General features: G+C 40.6%; 1 protein-coding gene across 4 annotated transcripts in view; it reads right to left on the minus strand.

Moving 5' to 3' along the window:
* RELN (reelin) overlaps window positions 1-25,484 on the minus strand; it is a 480,031-nt gene extending 454,547 nt beyond the window's left edge. For 3 of the 4 annotated variants that reach the window (XM_050925235.1, XM_050925256.1, XM_050925246.1), the window contains exon 1: window positions 24,975-25,483. In XM_050925235.1, coding sequence (XP_050781192.1) covers window positions 24,975-25,218 — 244 coding nt within the window. In that variant the 5' untranslated portion in view covers window positions 25,219-25,483. Of the gene's footprint in view, window positions 1-24,974 lie in introns of all 4 variants that reach the window. The other variant, XM_050925228.1, reaches the window with a different exon arrangement.
* Window positions 25,485-25,917: the final 433 nt, after the last annotated feature.

Genomic DNA, 25,917 nt, shown 5'->3' on the forward strand with positions numbered 1-25,917 from the left:
CTGCTAGCAGAAATCACAAAACATGGCTGCCATCACCACTGTAGTTAAGAGGGATGGCTGCCAGATAGTACAGCCATCTGAGGAGCTGTCAGGCCGTGCTACAAAGGGAAAATATGGTGGAGACAGAGAGGAAGGAAGGACTGATGGGTCTGGGAGGGTAGTGTTGGAAAAACTGATAGATTTTGGGAAGTAGAAGGGTATGGAATGTATGATTATGGGCGGTAGAGTATCTGCATGATCAATATTTTTAGTGGGGATGGCATGGATGGATACAATTGGAGGGAGGGAAAGAGCATACTGCCAAGGGAATGTCTCGTGTATCATCAACTGAGGCACAATTATTTTGAAAAAGCACATTACTGTCCCCTTTTCTCAAACAATTCCACTGACATCCCACTCGCTTCATAAGCCAGTTTGGAAAGTGCTTTTTTCCTCCTTCTCATAACTCTACATTGAGTAGCTCCATCCTGATTCACTGACCTTCTCTCTCTCAATATCCATATTCCCTCCCTGTGTTTGTTTAGTATTGGCCTCTTCTTTATTTCTTCACACTGTTTGGCCACTCTTGCTGTGAGAGCCTTCTCCTCTGCAGTTCTGGTTGTTTGAAACACTCTTCCCCTATCTCTTTTTCTATTGTCAGCTTTCATCTAAAAACACCTCTATTCTTTTGCCTATACGTCACAATTTCTCCCCATCTGTTATTCTGTATTTTAACTTTGCAGCTGTGTACAGTGCCTAGCACAATGGGGTCCTGGTCCACGACTAGGGCTCCTAGGCTCTATGGTAATACAAATAATAAATATAATTATTAATACTGAACTCTGTAAAACAGTTTGACACAGTTGGCTTGAAAGTCACTGCACAAAATAAACTGAACTTGTAAATTTTGTAAGCAAACAGAGAAAAAAGTCTATATTTTGGCTACAGACTTCTGTTAAGTATGGAATATCACCCAACATGTCCTTCCTTTAATCAGAGCTTGTTCTGGGGGCCATATTGTTCTCTACTGCAGACTGCTGTAGGGGACAAATACCAGAATCAAGAGCCCTCTGCCTCAATTAATGCCTACAGCCTACCCTCAGAAATTCAGCTTTCTAGACAGGCAGCAGAAATATTCCAGATAGAGACAAATGTCATGACAGGACATAAGGGGAGAAGTGGTTTTATCGATAAATGGGTCAACAGACATTTGGAGTTTGATGGATTATTCCCAACACATCAAGTTCCATCTGCAACAACAAATGGATTAACAAGAATTTAAATCGTCTCTTTAAGTCAACATATGAAGCCAACAATCTACTGTTTGAGATCCAAAATTACTGAGAAGCATTATTAAGAAAACTAAATCCACAATGCAACATTAACTAAGAATGTTTTTATCCAGCAGAAGTACTTCTCAGTAAGTGTACAGGACAGATGAATGGCTGCTAAAAACATTATACAGATCTTCATACCACTGAAGACAGAGAGAAAAAAACATAGGAAAGTACAGAAGGTCCACAGCAAACAGGAAAAAGCTGATAATGTGTAAATTATTGAACTAGATTGTGACAGTGTAAAGAAGAGCTACATTAAATAGCAATAAACAAATTAAGGAACACATAAAAGGATAAATGTAACCTGGAGAATGGTCAAATAAAGGAATAGAATAAGTTATTGCAAAATCACAGTATACTTTCTCCACAAAGCAGGAGAAAAAGGTGTAGTAAAAAGGTAGGCAATGACAGACAAGTGCAAAATTCTCCTTTCACATTTACACAGTAAATCTAGATACACGGCCAGATGCTGCTCCTTTCCTCTCCTCTCCGTTTTTCCCATTGCTCCTCCTCTATGTGTTATTCACTCTCTTTGCTTTCTTCCTACTTGCCACGATGACTGAACTATAGTTTATGACCCTATAGGCAGGTATTTTTTAAAAATAGGTACCTTGCTCAAAAAGTGGCCCAAGGCACCTAACTAGAAAAACTACTGGAAAATATAGACTCAAGCACAAAACATTCAGTGTAAGAAAACCACAGCACAGGAACCTGACGGACATTCATGGTAAGCATCTAAAATGTCTCCATGTGCCAATGAAAGAAGCATTAGGATAACAGCAAAACAAGCATTAAATGCACACAATGGGTTTTAACATTATGGTCATTACAAGTGAATGGGATTATTCAATGAGTAAAATTAAGTGCATGCTTAAATGTTTGCAGAATTGGAGCCATAGCAGGCAAGCAATAGTCAGAAAGGGCTATTTTTTAAATAATACTGTTTACAGCAGGTTAGTGAGAAGAGTTCAAAATTATTTGACTGTATCTCAGTATAACAGGGCAGTCTGACCCTTTAAGGGCTGGGGAGCAGTCAGCCCTGTTATGGAGAGGAACCCAGCAGGTGGGCCCAGCCCAGAAGGTGCTGAGAATCATCCAACACAGCTTGATAGCATCTAGTGATTGAGTCTGATGCTTCCTAGCTGGAGCATATAGATGAGGGCAATAGCTCCAGGAGGGAGCCTGGGATGAGGAGAGGGCCAAGAATATGCTTTCCTGTGGCCTCAGGACAGGAAGCCACTGTGGATTCCCTGAGGCTAGGGAAGGTCCAGGCTATTAAGCTACTGGAGACAAGAAGACCCCATAATCCCAGTTGAGAACAGGACTGTAGCTTCTCGTTCCCGCCTTTTTTTGGGGAAAAAAAAAGAATAACTAGAGCTTGGAAGCAAGGATTGGAAGCAAGGATTGGAAACTGAACTGGGCCTGACTGATCATTTGTCCCAGGCTGACTTACCAGGTCCACTGGGCTGCAATGAATTAAGTTCTTCAGTGCAGGGTAAACTTAAGTTACGTTTCTCAAGCTAGCCTAACTGAAGAGTGGCCACAGTGTGAAATTACACTCAAGTTGCTGTGGCTACAGTGGCTCTGTACTTACTCATGTGTGACCCTGAGTCTTCTGAAGGCATATCCCATTGTTCTTTACATTGCAGTATGCTGAGCTACTAATTCTTTCCCAGGGAATTGGGGGAGAACTTTTCTGTCCTTTTTGGTCAGATGGGAAACTGTGGGAAGGCTCTGAAGCACCAGCCACATGTGAGTGGAGCTAGTCTGCATCCATACTACAGAGTGGTCATGTTAGCAGCTCACCAGTTGTGCTGTTGCCCATAACCTCTGATAGCCCAGCCAACTTAAGTTAAAATCACCACCATCCTTGAGTTAAGAGGTTTTTGTGTGTAGATGGGACATGAATTGGAGGCAATACTTGAATTACAACTTGAATTAACTATGCAGTGAAGATAAGCCCTCTGAGATAGGATATCCTGGGGTCTACTTTGAGATGGGGTAAAACTACCATGAATTAGATAGACTGTCTAAATGAGAGCAAGAGAAAGAGAGAAATCAAAAAGTGCTATATATCAAAAAGGTGCCTGTAAAATGAGCAACTGTCCACCCATGCCTATAATAAAAATCTTTTATTGACGAGAAATAACATGACATAAAGAGTAAGACTTTCAAAAAATTAAAATGAAAAAAGACTACATGTTAAACACTACCTAACAAGCCTCATGATATGAGCACAAAGTCTTAAACTCAATGTCATAAATTCAGTACCATGAAAAAGATTCAAACTATCATGTTCTTATTAGAGTTTGTGCTGTAGTAGTCAAGCTTAGCATTGTCAGACCTCAAAGTCGGTAGCAGTTATGAAATATGTCAAAAGGTATGGATCTCATTCACAGAAACATCATCATCATCATCTTTGTCTGTCTTTTTCACCATCTTGTTTAGCATGCCTTCCAGATTTTATGTAATTAATAATAAATATGTCCCTAGATAACTACAGAAAACATGGATGAATCTCAGAATTCCCTAGATGGCCACGATATTGCAATTGTTTGGACACCTTAACAAAATATACCCGCAATAACTTTGAGACTGTTTAAATCACAGCTTGAGAGGTCAGTTTTACAGCTGCCTGTGGAGTCATGGGTACGGTATATATTGATTATTTTTCACACATATTTTTGAGGGGAAAATACCTTGTTCAATAGGGTTGAATATTGTGTTACAACTGTATTCTAAGATCATCCATTTTAGTTTCACATTTAGGGCACATGAGCCTTTATTTTCAGTTTAAATATACTAATCTTCTTAACGGTATAATCAAGCCTCTAATATATAATATTATCAGTTTATATTTAGAAGGAATAACCACTATTATAGTGGTGATGGACATATCTCTCCATTCATCTGACTGAATTACTCTGGATAAATCCCTTTCTCCAATTCATTTGTGCAGAAACAGCAAGCCGCTTTATTTTATTTAAAAGCAAATCATACATTTTCAAGACATTTATAGTTATTATGTAAAAACCTTCCTTTCATTTAGAGAAACACTTTTTCCCTCCCTACCATATTCCCAGGGAAAAATGCCAATTTGTAGGTTTTTAATTAATACAATATATTATAGGCTATATAAGCTCAACAAAAGATACTCCCTCTTTGAACAAATGACAGATGTTTAAATTACAATGTTTACATCCCTCAATAGCTTTGTATCCATGCCAGAAAAAAATAAAATAAAATGGAGTTTTCCTTTAAGACTTCATATTTGGTCATTTGGATAAATTTAAGTAATTTCATATTGGAGCATATTAGAGGATTTTTTTTTACTATTATTTTGAAAGCATGTGTGTTTTCCCAGTGTTTCGTAATCTTCCTTTATGCATATCAACAACTATACCTCAGCAAAAATTTGTACAAATCTGTAACAGAAATCCAATTCTAATCCATAGAAATCTGGTGTTCCTCCTAGATATTACGGGGAGATTTTCAAAGGCACAAATGGCAGTAAAGCAGCCAACTCCTATTGACTTTTAATGGGAATTAAGCATCTAATTGCCATTTATTATTATTTATTATTTAAATTACCGTAGCATCTAGGAGCCCTAGTCATGGACCAGGATCCCATTGCTGTGCCTCTCCCTTTTAATATGCTCTTCAGAATCAAAGGACTAGTTTCTGACACCCTTATTCACAATGAATAGCAGATTACTCCAACAATAACCCATTGTCTCAATAGGAGCTCTCATGGAGCAAAGCACTAGTCAAGTATGAGAGTAAAGATATCAGAATCTAGCCCTAAATGTACAATTAAGACACTCTGGGTAGCCCTTATGGCTGTGTGAAGTGGTTGTAAAATGTTTGCAGTTAGTATATAGCTCGTGCGCATGCACATTTGGCTCTTTGCTTTGGTACTGTGTGTACACACCATGAGTGCTTGTTCCAATGAATTCTTATTTGGTAGCATTTCCCATCCTCTTTGGACATAGTGTGTCCAGGTGTAAATGACTACACAAAGCACAAAGCAGTGGAGAATCAGGTTCTAAAATACTGGTTCAGCTAATTGCAAAGTTAGCTATCACAGGTGTCATAACATTTTTTCCCAGATCTGGACCTTAGCGTCCAAAATATGGGTGTTAGCATGAAAACCTCCAAGCTTAGTTACCAGCTTGGACCTGGTAAAGCTGCCACCAGCCAGGGATTTATACAGTGCCTAGCTCACTGTGGTCTCCCCAAAACCTTCCCTGGGGGACCCCCAGACTCAGATGCCTTGAGTCTTACAACAAAGGGAAATAACCCCCTCCCCTTGTTTCCTTGTTACTTCCTCCCAGGCTCCCCTCCCTGGACGACCCTAGGAGATTCCCTGCTTCCAGTCCTGGAAACACAAGTACCGAGAGGTCTAATTTCTCCCCCCCCCCTTCACACAGAGGGTATGCAAAGTCAGGCTAGTAAATCTAACACAAAGAGATTTCCCTCTCCCTTCATCCCTTAGCCTTAATCAGTGAAAAAACTCAAACAGGTCTTAAAAAGAAAGCAGTATATAAAAAGAGAGAAAAGGACATAAAAATGGTCTCTCTGTATTAAGGTGACAAATACAGGGTCATTTGCTTACAAGAAAAAAATGAATAAACAGCCTTATTCAAAAAGAATACAATTTAAACATTCCAGCAACTACACACATGTAAATACAAAAAAACAATATAAACCTATTGTCTTTCTATCCTTGTACTTACAACTTGGAAACAGAAGATTAGAAAGCTGGAGATAGAGAGAGATCACTCTCAGAGCCGAGAGGGCACAGACACAAGACAAAGAACAAAGAACTCACACCCAAAACTTCCCTCCACCCAGATTTTAAAAAGTCTTGTTTCCTGATTGGTCCTCTGGTCAGGTGTTTTTTGTTACCCCTTTCCAGGTGAAAGAGACATTAACCCTTAGCTATCTGTTTATGACAACAGGTTACACTAATGCACAGTATTCTTGACCTAGACAAAAAGCACAAAGAAAAAGATGAATTCATGCCTACTCAAATTAAGTATGACCATTTCAAATGTTGACATAGTTGGCACCTGTTAGAAGCTTTTACTGCTAGATTGTCTAATAGTGCACCACAATGTGCATTGAAACAACAACTCCTGGTGAGTATACACAGCGCTGAAGCAAAGAGCCAAGTGTGGACACACACAAGTGATATACTAATTGCCTCAGCAAAAGTTTGTAGCGTAGGCTTGCCCTAAATTTCACTTGATTAATTTGGTAGTTAAACCATGGACTTTGCTTCAGTCAGTAGAATAAGTTCTATTTGTTATGTACCCCAGAAGGAAGTCAACAATAATAATCACTTCATCCAAGAATCCATTTTGAACTGGTTTATTGCTGGATGAGGATTGGTTTTGTAATAGCAGGCTTCTCCTGTGAGATATACACATCGGAAGAGTCAAAATTAAGTTACTCTGGATTGAGAGTCATCGCCTCTTCAGCCAAAAAGAGGAAGAGTATCACTGGTGCTCTCTCATTCCTATCTCTGTATAGTCCTGGGGAGCAGAGAGAAATCTGGGAAGGCATATACTAGAGACCTTGTCCAGCTTTATTAGAAACTATATATTACCATGCATCCCCAGTCCTGACACATGGAGAGGCCATAGGGTGCTTTACTGCTGTTTCCAGGTGCAAAGAGGTCAATCATAAGAAAATCAAATTCACAGTGAGGATATTTCTCTGTGCAAGTTTCACTCTGCTTAATCCAACTTCCACCATGCAGCATTCAGTGTTCATCTTCCTCTTGAGGAGCAGTGCACAGACAGATAGCCAACTTTACATTGCCTAGACAGAAATCAAGTTTCTCTCTAGATTAGGCTGAATGTGTTCTTCCTACATTTAGGGAAATCTTATCAGGCACATTGACTGTCATGACTAGAGCAAGTCTGTTATCCACAGAAAGAAGAGTGCTCCAAAACCTCAATGAATCACAGTATTCTACCCAGTGGATGCTGTGCTTTCTCTCCTACTAGCATCCATATTCTGGACAGAAGTGAGACCTGAATGAGTCCCCTTCATTATTACCAGCTAGTATCTGCCATAAGACTCATTCTAGCTGGTTCACTAATGGATGAATCCCTGTGAAAAATCTGATTCTCTGCATCCATCAGCTGCAGAAGATGACAGTAGACAACGGGACCTTGACCTCTGCCAAACAAACAATGTGATAGGGTGAGATGTGGCGGTGATAACAGGATTTACTGGATAAGTCTCATGTGAACTCTAATTCACTGAAGGACATCACTAAAAACCGGAATTTTGTTTCTGTCATACCACTTGTTTTCCTTTGTGGCCATCTTCATCTTCATCTTCTGTTAACATTCTTCTGAGATGAGACCTTGTACCCAGTCGGATTCATCCTCAGCTCAGATCTAAGATGGACTTCCCTGATACTATACAGCTGCTATCATGGTTCAAAGATAACCCAGAAACTGTGCATCTGAGGAAGTGGGTATTCACCCACGAAAGCTCATGCTCCAAAACGTCTGTTAGTCTATAAGGTGCCACAGGATTCTTTGCTGCTTTTACAGATCCAGACTAACATGGCTACCCTCTGATACCAGAAACTGTATTACTCTATGAGCTTGCTTCAGCTCTCTCTCTATGTACAGAGCCCTGATCAGCAGAATTTTTAAGGACAAGATAGGAAATAATTTTTTTCTTCCTTCTTCTTTTTCATATGGCTGATGTAAACGTACAGCAACAACTATAATTTTACATTTACATGATTAAGCCAGATAATTGTGTCTGGAGTAGTTGAGTGTATTTGCTGTGATGCCTCCTTCGCATTTGTGAATCAGGCATTGAGTTGTTATATGTTCCATGGTATGTTCTGGGTGAACACACTCGCATAGTGGAAAGTCTTTAATTTTCCATTTGTGCAGCAAGGATCTGAATCTGCCATGGTTTATGCAGATACAATTTAGGGTGGCCCATGAACATTATGGGAGATCAAAGCCAGAGATCTTCTGCATCGGATCTTTCACAAGGTGTTTGTTACTTCTTGTGAACTCCATTCAGCTTTCCAGGGTTGAAATTGCATTGTTGAAGGTTAAATGCATGGGTCCAAATGGGCTTACGTGACTTCTAGTGGTGGTGTGGGACATTGTTACGGTCTTGGTGGATGGGAAGATGTTCATTTTCCATGACCCTCTGGAATTCCTGAAGTGTGGCAGCGAATGGATGGGGGAGCAATATGCAACAGCACTGGTAGTTAAGGTGCTCGGGTCAACTTGAGGGTGCCAGTGATGCTCTGCATTGCAGTATTTGGTTGGACATCAACAAGTCGAGTATAGCTATTTCTGTTCCATACACAGTACTCAGCTACGGGGTGCACAAGGGCCACTGTTGATATCTGTAACACTGATGCTGATGCTCCCCAGTTTGTGCTTGCCAGTTTCTGGACCAGGTTGACCCTTGTCTTCATCTTGGTAGCTACCTTCTTCAGAGGGTTGTGGCAGGTTAGCGTGAGATCCAGCTTCACTCCAAGATAGGTCGAGCGGGGTCATGTCACACAGTGTTGCTGCAGAAAGTCACTTTCAGGGTGTGCTTAGCATTCCTGCTATCAAAATGGAATGCGGTGACTATTTTATGAGGATTTGGCTTGAGCCTCCATTTCTGGAAATATTCCTCCACAGTGTTTAGGTTCCTGTTCAATCTGGACTCGATGTTGCTGAAGGTGGCTGCTTGAGTTGCCAGGGCAAGGTCATCCACATATGCAAATTTGCACGACTTCGTTGAAAAGCGTTGGCATGAGTACTGAGCTTTGTGGCAGTCCATTGTTAAGGAACTGGGGCAAACTGAGTTCATTGCCCAAGTGGACATGTAGCCGCTTATTGCTCAGCATCATCCATAGCAGGCATAGTCTTTTGTGGCATGGGATGATCCTTGTGAGCTTCAGCATCAGGCCTTTAATCCAGATTGGATTATAGGCTGATGACAGGTCTACAAACGCTGCACCAGTCTTAAATTTCTTCTGGAATCCATCCTCAATATGTGTTACAAGGGCCAAAACTTGGTCATAACAACTGCATTTAGGCTGGAATCCCAATGGTTCTTTGGGGATCACTGACTCAACAAAGAGGACTGATTCTCCAGAGAATGATATGTTCCAGGAGTTTTTAGATAGTGCACAGGAGTGATATCGGATAATAACATCCTGGGTCATCTGTCGGCTTGCCCGATTTGAGCATGGCAATGACTGTCACCTCCTGCCAGGCTTTTGGGATGCCTCTGGGTTCTAGGTTTTGTTGTACAGTTTCACTATCTATTGGAGTCCCCTGGGGTCCAGTTGATTAAGAAATTTGGGGGTAGTGGGTGGAATACCATCTCCATCAGCCACCTTCCCTTTCTTCATTGTAGCTAAACCCTCTTTCACTTCATCTGTACTTCTTCCTTAAAGCCGATATTAATAATGCCAAGGTTCTGCTGGAAGAGACTCTGGGAGCACTTGTCAGATCAAAAAGTAGTGATCAGAATTGGGGGGGGGGGGGGAACGACGACTCCACCATACTTATGCAAAGTGGGGAAATGGTCTCTGGAATGGTAAAACAGGAATGCGAAGATAAGCTTCCTTTAGAAATGTGTTCAGATGTTTCAAATGGAGCCCTGATCTATTCGTTTCTCATTGTCTGAGTCTTTAATAGGAAATGGGTTATATCACTCTGACATGAAGTAGATGATGCAGGTTTCATTCATGTACTGGCATTTCCATGGGCTGTTTGAGACTGGAAATAGGACAAAACTGTCACTGGGATTCTTGCACAGCACTGTAGAGTACCGCTTCTGGCCAATGTCCAGTCACCTCATTTTGACTAAAGCTCTAGATAGCCATTTTCTTCCAAACTGAAACACTGGCACCAATTGGGGGCTAACCCTAGGTATGGCTGGTTTGGAGTCATATAGATTGCTCTGAGGCAACTGAAGCTAAGTTGCTGATCTTACCTCAACACCCTGGATTTGTTCCACTTCCACTTGCAAAGTGGAATTCCTTCTTGTACTTCAGGGACTGCTTCACTAATTCAATTTCCCATCTGATTTGTCTTCCTTTCTATAGTGTCTGACAGGAGCCAGTATTGCAAATCTACTTTTCCAATGACTCCGTGAATAGATTCAGCTTTCCATAAAGTTTCCCACTATAGCACTAAGAAAGCTGAGAACTGATTTGCCTGTGTGTCTAATCTCATTGGTGACTGCCACATATACCTGCATGAAACAGATTTGTGTGTCACTGTCTTTTTCAGAGAGAAACATTTGGATATGGGATTGAGGGGGCGCAGGGTTACAATAGCGTTCACCCATGTTAGCATTGCTTGTGAAAGCACGTAGAGGGAGTCAAATTATACTTTCATTATTTCATAAAAATACAGAAATGTAGGGACCTTGAGAAAACATCAAGTCCAGCCCCCTGCACTGTGGCAGCACCAAGTTCATTTAGACCATCCCTGATATGTGTTTGTCCAACCTGTTCTTAAACCCTCCAGTGATGGGAATTCCACAATCTTCCTTGAAGGCCTATTCCAGAGTTTAACTACACTTACAGTTAGAAAGCTCTTCCTAATATCTAGCCTAAATCTCCCTTGCTGCAGATTAAACCCATTACTTTTTGTCCTAGCTTCAGTGGACATGGAAAACAATTCATCACTGTCCTCTTAATAACAGACCTTAATGAATTTGGAGACTGTTTTCAGGTTCCCCCTCAGTCTTTATTTCTCAGGACTAAACATGCCCAGTTTTATTAACCTTTCTTCATAGGTCAGGTTTTCTAAACCATGTATCATTTTTGTTGCTCTCTTCTAGACTCTGTCCTATTTCTCCACATCTTTCCTACAGTGTGGCATCTAGAATTGGTGATCTGAGGCCTACCAGTGCTGAGTACAGTGGGACAATTACCTCCCATGTTTTACACAGGGCCGGCTCCAGGCACCAGTGCAGCAAGCAGGTGCTTGGGGCGGCCAACGGAAAAGGGCAGCACGTCCGGCTCTTCAGCGGCAATTCTCTCTCGGAGGAAAGGACCTGCCGCCAAATTGCTGAAGAACGAAGTGGCACAGTGGAGCTGCCGCCGAAGTGCTGCTGATCGAGGCTATTTTTTTTTTCCGCCGCTTGGGGTGGCAGAAACGCTGGAGCCGGCCCTGGTTTTACATATGACAATCCTGTTAATGCACCCCAGAAGGACAGTCTTTTTTGCAAGTGCATCACATTGTTGACTCATATTCAACTGGGATCCACTTCTTTTCAGCAGCACTACCACCTACCTAGTTATTTCCCCATTTTATAGTAGTCCATTTGATTTTTCCTACATCAGTGAAGTACCTTGCATTTATTTTTATTGAATTTCATCTTGTTGAATTCAGACCAATTTGCCAATTTGTCAAGGTCATTTTGAATTCTAATACTGTCCTCCAAAGTGCTTGCAACTCCTTTCAACTTGGTGTTATCTGCAAATTTATAAACATAATCTCCACTCCATTATCCAAATCATTAATTAAAATACAGAATCATACCAGACCCAGGATTGACCCCAGTGGAATCCGACTGGATTTGCATCAGAAGCAGGAAGCCTGCCAAATGATCAGTGGGGCCACTGGATGGTCAAGGTGCTAAAGGGGAACCCAATGAAGACAAGGCTGTGGAAAAGAAGCTAAATGAATTCTTTGTTTGCGTCTTCAATGCTGCGGATGTGAGGGGGCTTCCCACACTCGAGCCATTCTTTTTAGATAACAAATCTGAGGAAGTGTCCTAGATTGAGGTGTCAATAGAGGAGGTATTTGGAACAAATTGATGAATTAAAGAGTAATAAGTCCCCTGGACCTGACAACATTCAATCAAGAGTTCCAAGGGAACTCAAATATGAAATTGAAGAACAATGGTATGTAATCTGTCACTTACATCAGTCTCTGTACCAGATGATTAGCAGATAATTAATGTGACGCCTATTTTTAAAAAAGGCTCCAGAGGCGATCCTGGCAACTACAGGCTGGTAAGCCTAACTTCAGTAGCAGGCAAATTGGTTTAAACTACCGTAAAGAACAGAATTTTCAGACCTTGATGAACACAATGTTGGGAAGAGTCAACACGGTTTTGTAAAGGGAAATCATGACTTACCAGTCTACTAGAATTCTTTAATGGGCTCGACAAACAGGTGGACAAGAGTGATCCAATGGATATAGTGTACTTGGACTTTCAGAAAGCCTTTGACAGGGTCCCTCACCAAAGGCTCTTAAGCAAAACAGTCAGTCATGGGACAAGAGAGAAGGTTCTCTTATTGTTCAGTAACTGTTTAAAGGATAGGAAATAAAGAGTAGGAATAAATAGGTGGGAATTGGAGATGACCGGGAATTGGACAGACACATTGAGCTGAACTGTTAGTCAGAAATATGAAATCAAATTTTGGAATTTCTCTCAGAAAAGTTCTGCTGCACAGAGGTCTGCTGGGGATGCAGATACACAGAAGGGAATTCTGGAGGGAGGAAGGAGCCATTCTCCTACTGCCAGGTCTGGTTCCAACTCCAAGCTGTAAACAGCTGACATACTTATCCATTGTAACAGATCTGTAGAGAACAGGGTAATTCCTAGAACATTAAAATTGAGTTAAGGATACAGTACACAGAGTCACTAAAAGAAGATCAGTGATAAATACCTTGACAGACATTATTTTAGGAAATAAAAAATGATGATAACAGCTATTGAATTAATACAGTTGAGATAGAAAGTAGTGCAAATATATTTTTCATATAGGAGCTAAACAACTGTTAAGAAAAAACATTATAAGGTAAAGCTACTATCTCAAAGGAGGAATGGATCAGATGGATTTATTAGGCTCCTTTTGTTCAGCAATATCATGAGTCAGATCTTCAGTTCCCATGCTATGCCAGTTTACACCAGCTGAGGACACGTTCCATCACATGTTCCTGTTTTAAAAGACTGGGAGAAGATAATGATTAAGGAAAATGAAAACGATGGACTCAGAGATATTATTCTCTCCATATTCCTGGGTGACCGATATTACTGTAACGAGACTGGACATGGTGACCTTCAGGACGCTCTGTAAGATTTCCCCATTCTTCTAGGATTTTTCTAGGGAAGGGTTGGAGACAAAGGACAGGAGGAGGGATTCATGAGAGGGAGTCTTCCTGGAGGCAGGAAAGGTCTCTTTCACAGGCAGTCTATTCTTTGTGATTATACAGATTTTAAATGTTGCATCCTAAGTGTTTGTCATGTGCCTAGACCATTGGCTGGGGAAAACTGGAAAAAGTTGGAATAAAATAAATATTCCAGATACATATTTATACACTGTACACCTTTATGCATTATGAGAAAGTCGGAAATGTTAACAAAAGAAAGGAAGCATGTAAAAAAGATTGAAACTTTCATCAGAGGCTATTGAAAGATTTTATGTTCTAGAAGGTCAGATAGTGTTGTTTCCTTTCCTGGTTATATAACTAACAGTGCCTGACAAATCTGGTGGTCAGTCCTAGGGCATAACCCAGACATAATAAATAAAAGATAAATGTGGGAGCATCCCTCATTTTTTACCTCGGAATTAAAGTGATTTGATAATAAGTGATATGCAAATAATGACACAATATTTCAAAACCATGGCATTTTAAAATGCAGACTGAGGAAGTATATAATCAAATACAGAAAGTTACAGGGCATTCTGACAATGTCTGATCCCTGCTTAATTTGGTGAATCTGTTTCAATACGGGGTGAAATAAATTAGGATTTTGCTGCCACTAAATTAATCCTGAAAGTGTTTCAGGAGTAGGGATCAGTCTTTGGATTCCTCTTAGGGCTTGTCTATATAGTGAGATAATGTACACTACAGGGGTGTGATTTCTAAAGCACATTAATGTGTTGCATATTATTTGGTCCATGTAGCCACGGTTGGTACTCACTAGGGAACTTTTACTGCACATCAACAGAGTCTACATGGACCAGACTGAGCATGATCTGTTACTGTGCTTTAGAAATCACAGCCCTATTGGGTATTGCTAGTCCATGTAGACAAACCCTTAGACTACTTAGGGTGTTTCAAAGGTGGTCACATTAGACTCTAGTCTACATGCTAGCATATTCTGCTATTAATAAAGCCATTTTCACAAAGTAAGGGGAAATAGCTACAATTTATTTCCAAAAATCTAACAATAATAGGAACATAGGACTTGCTATACCAAATCAGTCCAATAGACCATCTAGTCTGTTATATTGTCTCCAAGAATGGCCAATGCACAATGCTGCAGAGGAAAGTACAAGAAGAAAAAAGAAAACCACCACAATGGAAAAACCTGCCCACAAGACAGTCAGCAGTTGGTTTATGCCCTGAAGCACAAGGGTATATATGGTGTTAAATAGGTATATTTTTATCCTATAGTATCTAACATAACTGTAACAATTTTCATTATCCTTATAATTGTCTGATTCTTTCTTAAGCCTGCTAAACTTTTGGTCCCATTGATATCTTTTGGCAATGAGTTCCATAGATAAATTAAGTTGTGTAAAAATCTGTTCTTTAATCAATTTGAAACATATAGATCTGATGTATAAAATGTATATAAATATTTATACTAAAACAAATATGTAAGAATTGCATGGATATTTTAATTATATCTTTCTCCACCATCCTTTAAAGGTTGCATGGCTTCCTAGATTTTGTCAGAAACTCAGCTACCTCCAGGCTCAGTCCACTGGGCTCTGACTGACTACGCCTCTGGTTCTGTCCTCTGATTCTGCTCCAACCACTAGGCCAACCACTAGCTTGTGTGTGACAGTCTGAGCAGCCCGCTAGAAGATAGTAGGGACTTTGCCCATGCCATGGAGCTCCCCTCCAGAATAGCCCCAACAGGAGCCAAACCCACCTTCTCAGACAGTGCTGGGGTCCTGCAAGAACTTCTACATAAGCAGAATGCAGCACTCCAGGCCAGGTACAAGCCCAGACAGCATCTTCTGTCCGCCCAACTTTCACATCTACTGTCTGTGAACCCAAGATGGCCCTACCCAATAAACTGATGGAGATCATGCCATATTTTATGGGTTTCTTAATCAATGTCATCTCCAGTTCATGTTGCGGCCACAGTTTTACCCCATGGATCAGTCCTCAGTGGGATTAGTACTTAACCTGCTCACCAGAGAGGTCCTCAAGTGGGCATCCTTGCTCCTAATGGTCCAGTCCTCTCCTTGAACATTTTGAGAGCTTTGTATGGACAACCACAAGCATTTTGGATGGCTCTAACTGAGAACATTCTGCAGAAGCTGCTTTTCACACCCTCCAGCAGGATGTCAGGTACATCACCAAATATGCACTGGCCCCAAACTGCTAAGAGCCAACAGTGCTTCCCCAGATTTAAAGTTTCATCTACAACAAGACATCCTTAATCATGGGGATCATCTCTACATTCCCAAAGGCAGCTTCAGGCACTACGGTTGTGCCATGACATGCCCATAGTGGGACATTTCGGCCAACTGAAAATCTGGACGCTGATTGCTAGGTACTTCTGGTAGCCAATCCTATGAACTGATGTTAAAAACTATGCTGGGTCATGTGGCTGCTGTGCCCGTATGAAGAAACCATTTTCAGGAAACACACCAGGAACTCAAAGAACATTTACTTGCTGCTAAAAAAACCCACACATAAGCACTATGCCGATCAAAAGTGACAAGTCGCCCCAAACCTTTCAGCAGGGGATAAGGTTTGACTTTTGACTTAAAAACTGAGAACAGACCATCCTTCGGCCAAACCTGACCACCAATACCTCAGTCTTTTCAGATCACTGAACAAATATACCCAGTATATTCAACTCCCAGAATCCTTCAAGATGCTCCCCATCTTTCATGTTTGTCTCCTTAAACCACTCGTTGACAACTCCTTCCCTAACTGAGGGTCCCTGGGAGGAGCCCTGGAGCAGGGAGGTACCATCAAGAACTCAGCTGTCTGTGGGCTTTGTTGCCTAGCAACTCAGTGAACTTGCTAGAGCCCAATAAACCCTCACTAACTGACTGTGCTCCCTGATTGGTCAGAAGGGCCAACAGGTCGCCATTTAAGCCCTGTAGCAAGAGCAGCACAGTGCCTGTTCAATGTGTTCCATGCCCAGAGTTCCACTGCCCAGCCCTTTCTCCACCCTCCTTGCCTGATTCACTCCAGCCCTATCTCTGCCTACCTCTGAACTCCTGATTCCTAATTCCTAGTTCTGACCACTGACTTGTCTCCTGACCACAACTCCAGCTCTGCCCTTTGGTTCTATTCTGGTTCCTGACTCCCCATGCTCTGACCATTGGCTTTGCCTACTGACCACACCTCTAGTTCTGTGCTCTGATTCTGCTTTTACCACCAGGTAAGACTCCTGCTCCGACCACTAGGTCACACCACCTATACCTAGGTGTATGACAGGTTTCAATAACGCAATGAGTTCTATGTGGGAGGGCCTTTGCAGCCACACAGACCTCAGTGCATGATCTGGGTCTAAGACTAAGCTCCTTGAGGCAGGAATAATAATATTTTCCTCTCTGTGTATACTGCACCTAGTATGTACTGAGCACTATCTTAATGCAAACAATAATAATTCTTCCCTCCTGCAATAATTTTGGCACCCCAGCTTTAATACACAATCCATTTCTATATGCCGATTCTGATTTCTTTAATGTGGGACAATGCAGCCTTCCTTATAGGAGGAGGCAACCCTCTGATGACGGGAGGAAAGGATTTAAAGAGTATTATGCCTCTCTTGCAAATTTGTAAGAATGAATCACATGGGTCTGTTTGGACCTTGAACCTCCTTCCACAAAACCCAAGTATGACAGTATCTATAACTGAGCCATCTGCTGACCACATATTTGGACCCAGAATTAAAAATGATGGTAGCTGAACTCCTTACAGTTTTAAATCTCTAGTGAAACACTGTCTGTAAAAGGCTGCCAGCAGTAATGCTGTCTATGCTTTTCTTACAAACTTCATAGAAATAAGTCTGGCATTGTTCAATTTTGGGATCTGGATCTCAAAAGCAGATCTTTATTTGTAATTTACAAACGCTCCCATCGTTTGGTCTTGGAGTTATACAATAATTTCAAAATTAAAAGACACACACATCATCCAGCTATATACTAAGACCATAACAACCCAATCAGGCACAAACTTAAGAGAAGAGATGGCCTGAAGCTAAACTATGACAAACTCATAATATAGACTATATAGAGAGTAGAGCAGAATATTAAGAAATCATTTTATATCTCCATATCTAGTTTATTGAAGAGAATATATTCTGACTACAATGGAATCTCAGTAGGATTCAGTATATAAACATTGGTGAATCGGATGTATTTTGCTGATGCTGAGCTCAGAAGAATTCCTTTTATATGTCCTGTGGAAGTGTCCCACTACTGTGGAGTTTTTATAAAATAGGGCAGAGAGAAGAGATCCTAGCACTAACGTTTTCCTTATTCTTAACACTTTTCTCTTCTCTGCCACCACTTTCCAGCCCTTGCATCCCTGTGCCTAACTGGACTCCTGAGACCAACAGATTCTACATGCCTCTTTCACTTAGAAGAAACTGATGCTTCCAAAAGGTGGAACTCTCCAGTCTTTCTCAGACCAAACACTGGTATAATTAAGTGAGTCAAATGGAAGCTCTCAAGAAAACAGTCAAAATTTGAAAATATGGAAGCAAATCTGTCCTCACTTTCACCAAAACAAACCCCCTGATATTGCACCCCACACTTTATTCCTGGATATTTCCAATGAACACTTTAGATTATTTGAATAATTGGATATGCTTATAGAAAACAGCGGTTGTAAATGATGCTGTGTAACACTGTTACACCCTTGTACCTCATATAGATCTGTTTCCCCACAATCATTTTCTTTCTGTTACCCTCTCGCTACGGAGTTCATCATATTATTTTTGCTTTTTATAGCCATCTCAAAAATAAATACATAAACAAGAATTTAATATAAGAATAGGCGTTATACAAAATGGGTAACAAAACTATCTATTCCCCTTAAGAATAAAACAAAAAGTGTTAAAATAAAGAGATACTAAACCACATTATTTATTTTTACAAGTAATGTGGTTGACCAATGAAGGGGAAGAGGATCAGATTTTCAGGAACACTTTGTAAGAACTTACCTATTACTGGACATAGTTTTTCAGTACCTATCAAAGGAATAGTTCCTGACAATATACAGTACATCTAAGAATAGCAACAGTCACTGATGGAAACTGATAACATTAGATGAGATTTTCAGAAGTTTGACCAGCTCTGGAAAAAAATAACTATAGAAAGTGGAATAGAAATGTAAGTCTCATTAAAGAAAACTATTTTAGGAGTAGAATTAGAGCTTGCACATATCAGTTTGACATCAGTCATGGGAAAACAGTTGGAAGCTGCTTTTAAGAGATCTAAAGATGAAGGAAAATAGGCACTTTTACTTTAAGGGCAGCAAAAAAAATTGGTTGAAAATTTAAAAAATAAAAGAGTTATTTTCACTGCACAATTATATTAAAAGTTTTTAAAGATATAAAATCTAAAAATGAAGTGGTAATTTTATAAATAATGCTAACAAGATTGTATTAAACTATCTTAGGTATGGATTGTATATATGTATTTCCACCCATCTGCCTATCACCATTATACAATTGCACAAAAATTTGTATGATGATAGACTGGTAATAAAGTAATACAGGGACTGCCATAGAGATCTAAATTTAAGTTAAATGTTCTGAATAAGATGCTGAAGAAATATTATCCCATTTTGCAGATGACATGGGAAGATCCATGAGGAATATAAATTATACAAAGAAAGATCAGTATCATTTACCAACACACCAGTAGCAAATCAGCTGGGCCCGATTCAGCAAATCACTTAAAACACATGTTTAAGTGCTAGTGTTTCAACAGGAAGTAAGCATGTGCTTAAAGTTAAGCAAGTACATACAAGCTTTACTGAGTAGGGATGGACTTAAGTACATGCTTAAGTGCCTTGCCAATTCAAGGCCTTAATTAAGTATAAAATAAGTTAAAGAAAGAAAAAAATATCTGCCAAAGCAAATAAAATTAATCATATATAAGAACAGGAGATATTCTAAAGTTCTCTTTATTCAATAAGTAATTACTTTAAAATATATACTTATTGATTCCAGAGACAGAGCCATATTTAGAGGTGGTTTTTAGGGATTTTTAATCATGTACACCTCTACCTCGATATAATGCTGTCCTCAGGAGCCAAAAAATCTTACTGAGTTATAGGTGAAACCACATTATACTGAACTTGCTATGATCTGCCGAAGTGTGCAGACCTGCCCCCCTGGAGCGCTGCTTTACCATATTATATCCGAATTCATGTTATATTGGGCCACGTTATATCGGGGTAGAGGTGTATTTTGTACAGTGCTCAGAGTATCTGAGCAGATCACAAACATTAAAGAATTTAGCTTCAAAACATCCATGTGAGATAAACGGTATTATTACCTCCCATTTTACAGATGAGATACAGAGGCACAGAGTGATCAAGCGATTTCCACAAGGTCACACAGGAAGCCTGTGTCTGCAGTTGTAATTGCCTGATTCCCAGTTCATTTTCATAATCACAAGACTGTTTTTCCTCTCTTGATGTGTAAGGCGGTGTAAGATGGGCAAATGGGTGAAAGCAGGTATATGAATCTACATGGTTCTAAGTTGGTATTACCTACACACTAAAGAGCCAGAGCAAGCAGTAAGAGCATGACTATAAGCAAAAGAATGGGGTCACTTTAATAAATATACACTTTCTTACACTCTTTCTTACTTGTTTCTCCTGCCGCATTCCTCTCTTCCAGTCACTTGGGATGTGGGTTTCACCAGATTACACTCCTCTCTGAATTTGACCTACCATATTTATGATATTTTAGTAAACTATTTTTAATCACCTGCACTTAATAATTGCCACATATTTAAAACTCCCATTGTATTGTACATCAGTACTTCATCTGAAAATTTACTATTTTTGTTTCCTTACGAGAAAACTTTTAAAGGATATTTTTTACATTACAAATGGTAACCCAGTGTATTTGCATTTTACAGTAACATTAAACCATATTATTTAAAAACAGAATTGCCCCACGTGATTTCTTCAGATTGTATGAATTTATTTTCTTAATGTACTGTGTTAAAAGAATAATTAAAATAATTGTCTGCATATGTGTTGTGTATAACACAAAAATGTTTCAGATGTGATACAGGGACCACAAATAGCAAAGCAATTAGTACCTTTCCCTTTCTTTTCCTAACAGTGAGCACTGAATTAGTGTACCAAAAATGAAAAACCAAGCTGTACAAGTTGGAAGTATTGTATAAGATTATTTTACAAAAAGGTGTAATTTTCTCAGAACTATTGCTATATAAACCAATGATTTATTCAAGATAATTTTAATGTACTTTGTTCTGTACTCATTAGAATAGGATTAGCTCTTAGAATACTGATTCATGTATTGTTCCCTACTATGATAGTATAAAAAGATACTTTAAAATTCTTTGTGAATTTAAAATTAGTGCACCAAATTTCAACTTCAAGGACTGACTTAGAAGGAGCAGCAGTTGCTTGTGCTCGGTCTCAATATGATCCAGTGAGTCAACCTACAATTTAAAGTTCAATCAAAACATTGAGAATAAAGCCAGAGTTAATAAATTATGTGTGATGATACAACTGAAGTGGACCTAACAAAAGGCATATTCAATGAGCTGACTCTCATTGTCTTGTACCTTGTGTACTCATTTACACCAGTGCAAAGTGGTTGTAAAACGTTATCATTCTGATTTAGGGTTGTCAGTTTTGGTTGGATGTATTCCTGGAGATTTCATCACATGACATAATCTTCAATTAAAGATTAATTTTTAATTCCTAGAGGCTACAGGACATCCTGGAAGGTTGGCTACCCTATTTAGCAGCATTTTATATCCCCTCAGTACATATATAAGGGCCAGATCTGAGTCTTCCCACTGACTTCAATGGTCTTTGGATTAGGCTGCAAGGGCCAGATTTTCAAAAGAGCTCAGCACCCAGCAACTCCCACTGTGACACCTATGTCCTGGTTTTCAAAGGGATAAGTAAATAACTTACTGAGCTATGTTGAAAATCTAGCCACTTATATTGGTGTCTGGTGAAAACTGGGCCCTGATGGTGGATGCTAAGCACTTTTGGAAGTCTGGACACAAATGATTACACAACGTGCAAGGCAGCTGAGAATCAGAACTAACAGCATTATTTTTGGTCTGGATCTGATGCTTACACATCTCCTGAGTCCCTGCAATCACTCATCAGGATAAAGACAGGCCATTGTCCAAAATTCATGGGAGCTTGGCAACATCTGAAAGTGGGTATGCAAAAATGACATGTAAGGGTGTGTTCAGAAACCAGTTATAGCAGTTGATAAAGATCACGTTGTTTCTAACTCAAAACAGCAAAGGTAAAGCCATCCCTGCCTAATTTAAGGACCCTCCTCTGATTTGGATTTTTTCGTTCCTGGGTGATAATTTCTACCATCCTTTAGCAATCCAAACCACAAATAGCAGCACAAGCCCCAAAGGCAAGAGATACACATTTTCTGTGAGGCTTTGATGCTGCTCTATACTGACATCTATGGAGAGAGCATGAGCAAAGCAGCACAAAATTCGCACCTCCCCATAGTCTCTTTCTGGGAGACTAAAACTGTCAGCTCCATAACATGTCCAATCCCTGTTTACCTAATGCCTTGAAATCCACACAACAGGCAGTCATACTCAGAGCTCTTTCATCACGTCTAGGGTAAACCACATTTTTCACAGGTTATAGGCTTGGGTCTAAACATTGATTTCAGGCTGAGACCTGGAAAATAAGGTGTTAGCCATGAAACAAGAAGTTTTTGTTATGTTTTTCGCGGGGGGGGAGGGGAAGAAAAACAAACAGTATTTAAGAGTTTCCAAAACAAATGTGTTCTTTTAAGCTTTTTTCCTCCTAGTTTTATCATTAACTTTTAAAAACTAAAACTGGATTTTTAATATATAATATACATTGGAGATTGTGGAGAAAATATAAATATGATTAAGTTACATCTTTTACACTGGCAGTTTACTATATTTGGGCCTCAAACTATTTTTTAAAGAAAGCTCTATACAATTTTTAGCAATTGGATCAAAAGTACATTGTCTATCTTAAAAAGTATAGACAGCAAAATTGGAACTCCTTGGAGGTTTAATAAAGTAAAAAAATTATAATATCTTTTAATCCAGTTTTTAAAAAAACCAAGAACATTGAGACAAAAATGCTTACATAAAACAAAATTTTTGAGATAGAATAATAATCAAATAATTCAAAGTTAAAGAGTTTAATTCCATCTTTAACTAAGTGCTGTTATATCTTTCTCTTTATATGGTGGTTTAAGTTTTTACTTTTAATTTCCTCACTTTTTAACATGTATTCTAAAATTAGCTTTTGTTCTGAAGTTGTGAAATACTACATAAGGATATAAAAAGAGAGAGGGAGATTTAGTAAGTGCCTCTTAAATAATGTACAGTGACTATGGATTATATAGGTTCTACACATACAAGCCTCTTGTATAAAGAAATTATTATAATACCATTAAATTATACCATTATTGGTTTACATAGGCGCTTTATGGGCAAAACCAAAAGCATGTAAACTATTTCACAGGAGCTAAAACACATGTATATGTGGTGTGGAAATCAGCAAGGTGATAAACACATAATCTATTAAATCAGGGAAGTAAAGATTTTGCATGAATGGATAATTTACTTAAGCCTAAATGTTAACTCTCTTCAGTTTGGGCAGTTAGAAAAATGAAGTTATTCATCATTACTGTGCATGATCTCCCAATAAAACTTGATTGCTCCATCTTCAAGACAAGCTGTGAACACTTGACCTAACACTCTCACTTTTGGCTCTTATAGATAAATCCCCTTCCTGGGGTCACATTGAGGGACAAAGCTCAATCACCCCTCATGTCAAGCCTGTGTCACAATCATATTGGCTGTTCAACTGATGAAAGATACTGGTGACCTCCAAATGGCACCTATTAGCTCCTTCATTGCACGTATATCAAAGAAAGGGACTACAGTTTACTCAGGAGCAGAGACCATTCTCGCCCACTGCAGGCCCTAAGCAGGCATATTTTTGGGGTCCCTCCTTCCCCCCTCCCCATACACACAACACATACTAAAAACGTGAATAGAGGAGAGGGGCCCCTTGAGCCACTCAGGGCCCTAAGCAATTGCTCAGCATGCTTATGCCTAGTGTCAGCTCTATTCAGAAGAGGACTGACACAAAGGCCACTTGAGTCAATGGAAAGACTTCCACTGATTTCAGTGAGCTCTGGATCAGGACCTAAATGAATGTTCAGAATCTGAATTTCCATTAAAAAGCAGCTGTGTTTCCTAAGAGATGGGGACCAGAAAGCCCAGGCAGTTTTACAACACAGATGTAATCCAGAGAAGTTGTACTCAAATACAGATAAACTAAAATTCACTTCTTTAGGCTACTATATTTCTGACAATGGAACAAAGTAGAAGGGAGCCCTCAAGGAATAATTTGTCTTCCTAATTTACATCAGAAATGACATACAAACTCTATAAGTAATCTCTTATTTTCCTTTTATGTCACAGTTAGTACAAATAGCAAAGACTGAAAACACCTGCAGGCCCTACTAAATAATCAGGATAGGTCTAGACTATTTTGATGTTCTTGAAGTCCTAATTAAATCAATGAAATAGCTTAGTGTTAAGTACTTAAATCTCTATGGCAGGGAACTAGCCAGCAGGCTCTGTCTTTATACATATGTCTTGTAAAACACACAATCTCTGCCCACATTTTCAGTTTTATCAAATTAAATTAATAGGTGGATAGTCTGAAATATAGGCACCAGCTAATTTTTTGTTTGCAACACACTGTTGCATTCATCTTGGTCTAACATAGAATGTACAGTTCTGATGTTAACATCTAAAAAAAATAGTGACATTTGAAAATAAATCTCTGCAAGAAAACAGTGTAATTTTCCAATAGGTACATGGAGTTGTTTAACAGCACTGAAACATCAGGAGTATTATGATAGGAGCGGCTAATATTGCATGAAAATGTGAGACCACCGCGGGTCATTCAACAATGTGAACTTTTCCAGCAAGCCAGGCAATTGCAAGCAACACTATTTTAAAAAAAAAAGGACAGCAAGTTTACAAATTCAAGGACTAAGTATGTAAAGTGTCCCAGTGATGTTCTAAACAGATTCCTAGCCACACTGAAGCTCTGCCAGGTAAATAGCCTGTCCCAATATTATCAGCTGATAAGAGAACTGGGGGTGGGGGGGTTATAGATATTTGATCTGTCTGGGGAAAGCAATGAGTATGTAGAGGTGGAAGCAGATGATCTGTGGGGAGAAAGGAGATTCCTTTGGCTTCCCCAGCCCAAATCAGTCATTCCTTATTCACACACATTTCAACCAAGTTTTCACCCACCCACCCCGCCCAGGGGCGTAGAGAACTTCGCCGACGAGGCGAGTCGCACAGCGGGCTCCCTCGCTAGCCACAAGTCCCTAACTCCCCACCCCCCCGGCCCAGCGGGGAAGCCGAGTGGGGGAGCGGGAACAGGCGCGGGCACCTACCGTGATATTCCTGGCCAGGTACGTAGAAGCTCGGGTTCCCCGCGAGCTGCAGCGACATGAGCACCTCTCCCTGCTCGCCATCCCCGGCCAGCTCCCCGTGGTGGGTGCAGAGGAAAAAGAAGGGCGAGAAGCGGGGGTAGTAGCCCGCCGCCCCCTGGCGCCCGGGGAGCATCAGCCCCAGCACCGCCACCAGCACAGTCCACCCGCGAGGGAAACTCGGCGGCGGCGGCTGCCTCCGCTCCATGCTGCCGCTGCCGCTGCCGCCAGCCCCGCACGCTCCTGCAGGGCAGAGCCGGCTGAGGCGGGGAGCAGCCGACCCGAAACCCAGCCGGCAAAAAAAACAGAAAAGTTTGCGAGGCGGCCGCCCGGGAAGTTTGGCAGCTGGGGAGGAGCCGCCGGCCGGCTGGGCAGCTGCGCGGACTCCCCCTTGGCCAGGGGTGGGGAAGCAGCCCCGCTCTGCCCGCCGCCTCAGTCTCCACACCTCCGCGCCGCGCCGCTCCCTGCCCGCCCTCGCGCTCCAGGGCAACCTGGTGGGAGCCGGGCGAGCGCCTGCCTCGGCTGCCCCTCAGGGTGTCAGTGACAGGGGAGCGGGGAGGCGAGGCACAAAACGCACGGGCTGGAAATAATTTATTTCCCCGGCTGGCTGGGTAGAAGGGAGGGGGGAAATCCCTCCCCCTTTTTGTTGTTGTTGCAAATGAAGAGGAGACGGGCAGGGGGCTGGTTGGGAGAGTTAGGCAGAGCCCGTTTGCTCTGTCTTTGTCTGTATTGGCTGCTCCCTCCTCCTGGTTCCCTGGGCGTGTGATCTTTGCTAAAATTATCTGGGGGGGAAAAAGGGGGGTTGGCACCTTGGTACTATCACCCAGAAAGGAGAGTTTGTGATCTGTGGAAAAGAGCCGTTTCTTGTGAGCAGAAGCGTTTATGGTGATGATACATTTGGGTTTTT

This window comes from Gopherus flavomarginatus, chromosome 1 (assembly GCF_025201925.1).
Source record: "Gopherus flavomarginatus isolate rGopFla2 chromosome 1, rGopFla2.mat.asm, whole genome shotgun sequence".
Classification (NCBI taxonomy): domain Eukaryota; kingdom Metazoa; phylum Chordata; order Testudines; family Testudinidae; genus Gopherus; species Gopherus flavomarginatus.